Here is a 5,848-nt window from a genome sequence, read left to right as displayed (position 1 = left end):
CGGCTCGATTACAAACATCAATGGCCTTAGGAGTCTTCTATTATGATTGATCCTACCAACAATAACAACTGATTCCGATGTCTACCTTTTGCAATGTAGACTGTCCTACAATGTGTATAAACATACTAATTAGTTTCTCATAGAGTACTAGGAGCATTCTCCAAAGATTGAACATAACCTAACAGAACTAGGTCTTCCTTAGAGACACTCGCATGTAGTGACTCGACTTGACGACATGAAAGCGTGCATAGAGGGATTTCTGACAAAGGATATGCGCCTAGAGGTAATATCTCGCCCAAAAGCTAAAGTCCTAACCCATTTACTCCAACAACAACCTCTCACAGCCAGCATGATGCGATGATCGCGACGAGATCACGAGTCAACCCAGAGGTATTTAGGACATCTCACACCCAGTAATAGTAACCTATAAATAGGAGGACCCATTTCATTGTACAAAAATGTTTCATCTATCTCTCTTCTCTACTTTCCCACTTTATACTTTACTATGTTTAACAGCTCTCCACTAACTTGATCGTCAGTATATCTTCTAAGGACCGCTACCGATATAGAGAAGGCGAACCCCATCTATCCTAACTTTTCATTAGAACCTTTATTTTATTTTTTTTCATTTTCGGAGTAGAAATAGGAGGAATCAATAAATTTCTTTAAAAATATAAAATGGATTCACTTTTTTCCCCATAATTGTTGGAGAGAATTGCAAGCACCTTTGTTAGTGACACCCTCTAACTTCCTAATAGTCTTCTATACCAAGTTTTCAAAACCAACCAAAAATTAAATATAAAAAAATAAATAAAAATATCTGGTACCATGTGCAAGTAAACAACTTCCACTTCCAAATTACCAAATTAACCTTCCAAAATAAAAAGAAATCCATCAATTAGAATAGGCAAAAAGCATACTCCCGTATCAATCCTATATTTTTTTTTTTCTTATTTCAACATATCATATATCACTCTTCTAAAAAACATACTTATATCACTAATTATTTATTCTTTTATTTATCACATTATATAGTTATAAACATTTAATTGAGTTGTAAAAATTTAATTAAAATAATGCTATAGTCAATGACGAATACAGGATTATTCGGTTGGAAGTCCGATTTTACACGTGCGTTCGGGAAAAAAAATTTGCTAATTCGAACTTGCTTATTTTTTTTTTTTTGTATATATGAGTGTTATAATTTGAATGGTCAAGAATCTATTTTAAGTATTAATGTACAATTTTTCAAAATTAAGCTAGATTTCGTTTAATAGTCCTAACATGTAAAAAAATTGGATTTAAAGAGGGCTAAACATGTAAAAAAAATTAAAAAAATTGATTTCAGATTGCTTACCAGGCCAAAAAAATTAATAATTTGGATTTAAGGAGATCTAAGAGGCCAAAAAAATTAGAAATTTGGATTTGCAGAGGCCTAACAGACCAAAAAAATTAAAAATTTGGATTTAGGGAGTACCTTTTTTTTTTTGAAATATTTAGGGAGTACCTAATAGGTCCAAAATGTTGAAATTTTGAATCTTGAACGTAATGTGATATATTTAACAAAAATAAAAAAGTAATTTTTTTTAATGGAAAAGACATAATAAAAATAAGTTCAAAAGTGTTATGAAAATAAATAAATTAATTAATAATGGCAATATAGTTTTATAATGATTGAAAAATAAAATTTAAATAAATAAATACTTTCTAAGATAAATTGAAGTTGGGGGGAATTGAACCTAGGACCTTTTAAAAAAACAAATGTTTTCAACCATCTCATCTACCTTTAAACAATAAACTATTACTACATATAGACTAATATTAGGGAGACCGAAACTACTCGTAGTCATGGTGATTCCGGTGATCGAATGGGCACGGCCCCCCGGGCTCACCCCTGTCTCCGCCCCTTGCTATAGTCTTTATAATTTTTTATAGCCTTATCTCACATAGAAAATTAGAAATATAAATTTTGAATATAGATAAAATAAGTAACGTTTATATTTAAAACTGAATTTTTTTAAGAAAAAACTGAGCTTTTAAAATTTATAAATTTTCTTTAAAAAGAAAAAATTTAAAAATATAAATGTAACAAAAAAAAAATAATTAAAAACTTAATAGTGTTTATTTTTAATAGAAAACTTAATAGTGTTGAAATGTAAAAGATAATCTTTTTGCCATAAGAATAATAAGTAGTCTCTTTTCACATAAATTCGTTTGTCACCAAATAAATACAGGGGACAGTTGTCTTGAGGCAGTCGTAGACGCGTAACACCCAGCGTTAAATTACCAAAACACCCCCCTTTACGAAGTCCGCCCAAGCAAGAAACCAACAGAAAGGGTAATTTAGTCAATTAATTAATTAATTAATTAATGTTATATAATAACAATTGAAACGGCTCTTTCTTTTCACTTTATACATATAAATATTTTCTCTTTGTCTCTCAAACTTCCTCTGGTTTATAGACAGACAGAGTCTTCTTTACAACTGCCACCCATTCAACAGAGAGGTCACTGCCTTTTTCATTCCCTTTCTCTCTGTTTTTCCGTTAAAAAGATAGATTTAAGCTTTTCAGCTTCTCAATTTTGAGTACTATTTATTCTGAGGCCATCTATTTCAGCCGTGTTTTGATTATTAACGGTAATTTTACTGTTCTGCGGCTGAGGAGGAGCGGAGATCGAGGGAGGTGGAGTTGTTCTGATTCGCCCGTTTTGGTATCGGATTTTTGGGGATTTTGGACTTTTTGGTCATTTTGTGGAATCTGATCTGGTTTTTCGATCGGTTACGGGGGATTTGGGGTTTTGTGGAGATAATAATATATTGAAATTCCTGTAACAACGAAGGAAAATGTGGTGGATGATGGGTGAAAATGGTGGCCATTATTGCTCTAAGAAGACTGACGATATTTGCGCTAATGTTTGTGGCCAGGTATTGTTTTTCCCCATTTTACTTGTTTTTTTTCAATGTGTGATTGGGATTTGGGAATCCGTTTGATCTGTTTATTTCTGGGGTTTGTTCGTTTCTGCTATGTGATTTAGATTTCACATTTTCCAATGGTGATTAATTACAAGTAGAAGTAACAATAGATAATATGTTTTCATCTGCAATTCTTCTGCCCATTTGTTGAAACTTGTATAAGCTTTGGGGATTCTGATGTCAATTTTGGAGTTTAATCTTTCTGATTATGATGAGTTTGGTATGAGTTGCTTTTCCTCTTTTCTTTTCCCTCTGTATTCAAATCAATCCCTAAATTGAATTTGATTAGTAGAAGTAGAATGCAGATGCTGGGCATTTGGGGATTTTATATGCCCTTTGGAGAAGCATGATTGTTGATTATTCACTCGCTCTTTTTTCTGGTGATTTGCAGAACAGTTTTGAGTCATGTTTGTAAAAAAACCATTAAGCAATTATTTTGTGCATTTTCTATGTAGTTTATCAGATTTAATTTGGTTGCCAAACATGATAATGCAAAAATTAAGTTGTTTTGGCTGGACGTTTTTTTTTTTTTTTATGAAACTTTCATGTTTATCTAAATTTTATAGGATGGAAAATGTTTGTTCATTCATAGTTTTTTGTGGTAAATTTTCTAATGAAAATTATTATGTTTTGGTGTTCAGGATTCAGGCAGAGTTTTGAGCATGAACAGACTCCGGTGTATTCTCCGGGGAATGGATTTAAAGACCTATTTGTTTCTATTCATTCTGGTGCCAACATGTGTCTATGGCATATATGTGCATGGGCAGAAGATCTCTTACTTCCTACGGCCACTTTGGGAAAAACCGCCCAGAAGCTTCAATGAAATCCCCCATTATTACCATGAAAATGTGTCAATGGAGAATCTATGCAAGCTCCATGGTTGGAAGATGCGTGAGTTTCCAAGACGTGTGTACGATGCAGTATTGTTCAGTAATGAAGTCGACATCCTCACAATTCGGTGGAAAGAATTGTACCCTTACATCACACAGTTCATTCTTCTCGAATCGAATTCAACGTTTACTGGTTCAGCAAAGCCTCTTTATTTTGCCAAGCATCGAAGTCAGTTCAAGTTCGTCGAGTCCAGGTTGACTTACGGGACTATTGGAGGGAGATTTAGGAAAGGAGAGAACCCATTTATTGAGGAAGCATATCAGCGAGTAGCATTAGATCAACTTATCAGATTAGCAGGGATTTCCGATGATGATTTGTTGATAATGTCTGATGTGGATGAGATACCGAGCAGGCATACTATTAATCTTCTAAGATGGTGTGATGATACACCTCAAGTTCTTCATCTTCGGCTTAAGAATTATCTTTACTCTTTCGAGTTTTTCTTGGATAATAACAGCTGGAGAGCTTCGGTCCACAGATATCAGACAGGTCAGACTAGGTATGCACATTATCGACAAGCGGATGACGTTTTGGCAGATGCAGGATGGCATTGTAGCTTTTGCTTCCGGAAGATTAGTGAGTTTATATTCAAGATGAAAGCTTACAGCCATGTTGATAGAGTCAGATTCAGGCGCTTCCTAAACCCTGATAGAGTCCAGAGAAAAATCTGTCAAGGTGCCGATTTATTTGATATGCTTCCCGAAGAGTACACATTCAAGGCAATAATTGGAAAAATGGGACCAATTCCGCATTCATACTCTGGTGTTCATCTACCATCATATCTATTAGAAAATGCGGACAAGTATAAATTTCTCTTGCCTGGGAATTGTATAAGAGAAAGTGAGTAAATTCTCGGATATAACTTCCCATATCCGTCCGTGTCTGTAAAGATTAGGCAGAGGTCTGGTTTTGACTCCATAGGAAAGCTCCAACTGAGAACTCGATCGACTGTGATATGATATTGTCTAAAATTAGGAAAATTCTCGGAGAGTTGGGCAAATTCTCAGATTTTCAGGAGTCAAATAATGTATATAGCTTTTCTTCTGGATTGGGGTTATTCAAGGCAGAAGATACCCATTTGACCTGGTGTGGAGCTTGCTAATTGCTATGATGGCATACATTAAGTAAGTTCATTACTTGGTGTTTGTGAACTTGATTCTCCAATTACTGAATTCTTTTTTTTAGTTTGAGGTTCCGGTGATTGATTTCCCGCACAGGGGAAGTTTTGTTCTGAGACAATTTATTTTTACTTGTCATTAACACCACCATTCATTATATTTGATTGCCTTTCGATCTGTTATCGCTCTTGCATGATTTCATGTTTCTGTTATCGATATTGCACGAGCATGAGATTTCATATGTTCTTTAGTTTGTTACCATTATGTGTTTAACCTGGAGTAATACACTCGACCAATGGCTCGTGTCCGTCTGAGTCTAGATTTAATTGGTAGATATTATGGAAGAGGACAAAGAAAGATAGTACTAAGAGAACATGGTACAAGATTCCATGTGTCTGGTAATAGATTAGAGTTTGAATAAGTGAAAAGCTGTCATTTACTTAGTTTTTATGAGACAAAATAATGGACCCATTCTGTGTGTGTTTATAAATGAAATGAGAGAGGTAGGTAAATGCGTCTCTGGCAAATGAAGCTGGCGATGGATGCCTAAGTTTATTCCTTCTTCTCTGCACGTTCTTCTTGGACCCTACTACTCAATTTACTTTCTCTTTTATCTCTTTTAATTAATACCCTTGTCTTAATCTAATTTAATTATACTTATGGAAGGAAATTAATAATTAATTTAATGTGGGGAAGACTACTTGATTGGGGATATTTTAGGGGTGATGGGTACTCTATTGGGATCGCGACATGTGTCTACACATTAGATTTTGTTATATATTTTAGGATTAATTATATAGGGTTAATTACATATAGATATTAGTGGTTTTGCTGTAAACGCGACTTACAGATGGTTATAAACGCA

General features: G+C 34.1%; 1 protein-coding gene across 1 annotated transcript; it reads left to right on the top strand.

The window, feature by feature from the left end:
• Positions 1–2,427: 2,427 nt before the first annotated feature.
• On the top strand, positions 2,428–5,160 carry LOC136229563 (uncharacterized). The gene is made up of 2 exons (XM_066018434.1): positions 2,428–2,926; positions 3,616–5,160. The coding sequence occupies exons 1-2, from the start codon at positions 2,846–2,848 to the stop codon at positions 4,711–4,713; spliced, it is 1,179 nt and encodes a 392-aa protein (XP_065874506.1). The 5' UTR covers positions 2,428–2,845; the 3' UTR covers positions 4,714–5,160.
• Positions 5,161–5,848: the final 688 nt, after the last annotated feature.

This window comes from Euphorbia lathyris, chromosome 5 (assembly GCF_963576675.1).
Source record: "Euphorbia lathyris chromosome 5, ddEupLath1.1, whole genome shotgun sequence".
NCBI lineage: Eukaryota > Viridiplantae > Streptophyta > Magnoliopsida > Malpighiales > Euphorbiaceae > Euphorbia > Euphorbia lathyris.
This window is presented reverse-complemented; position numbering and strand designations above follow the sequence as displayed.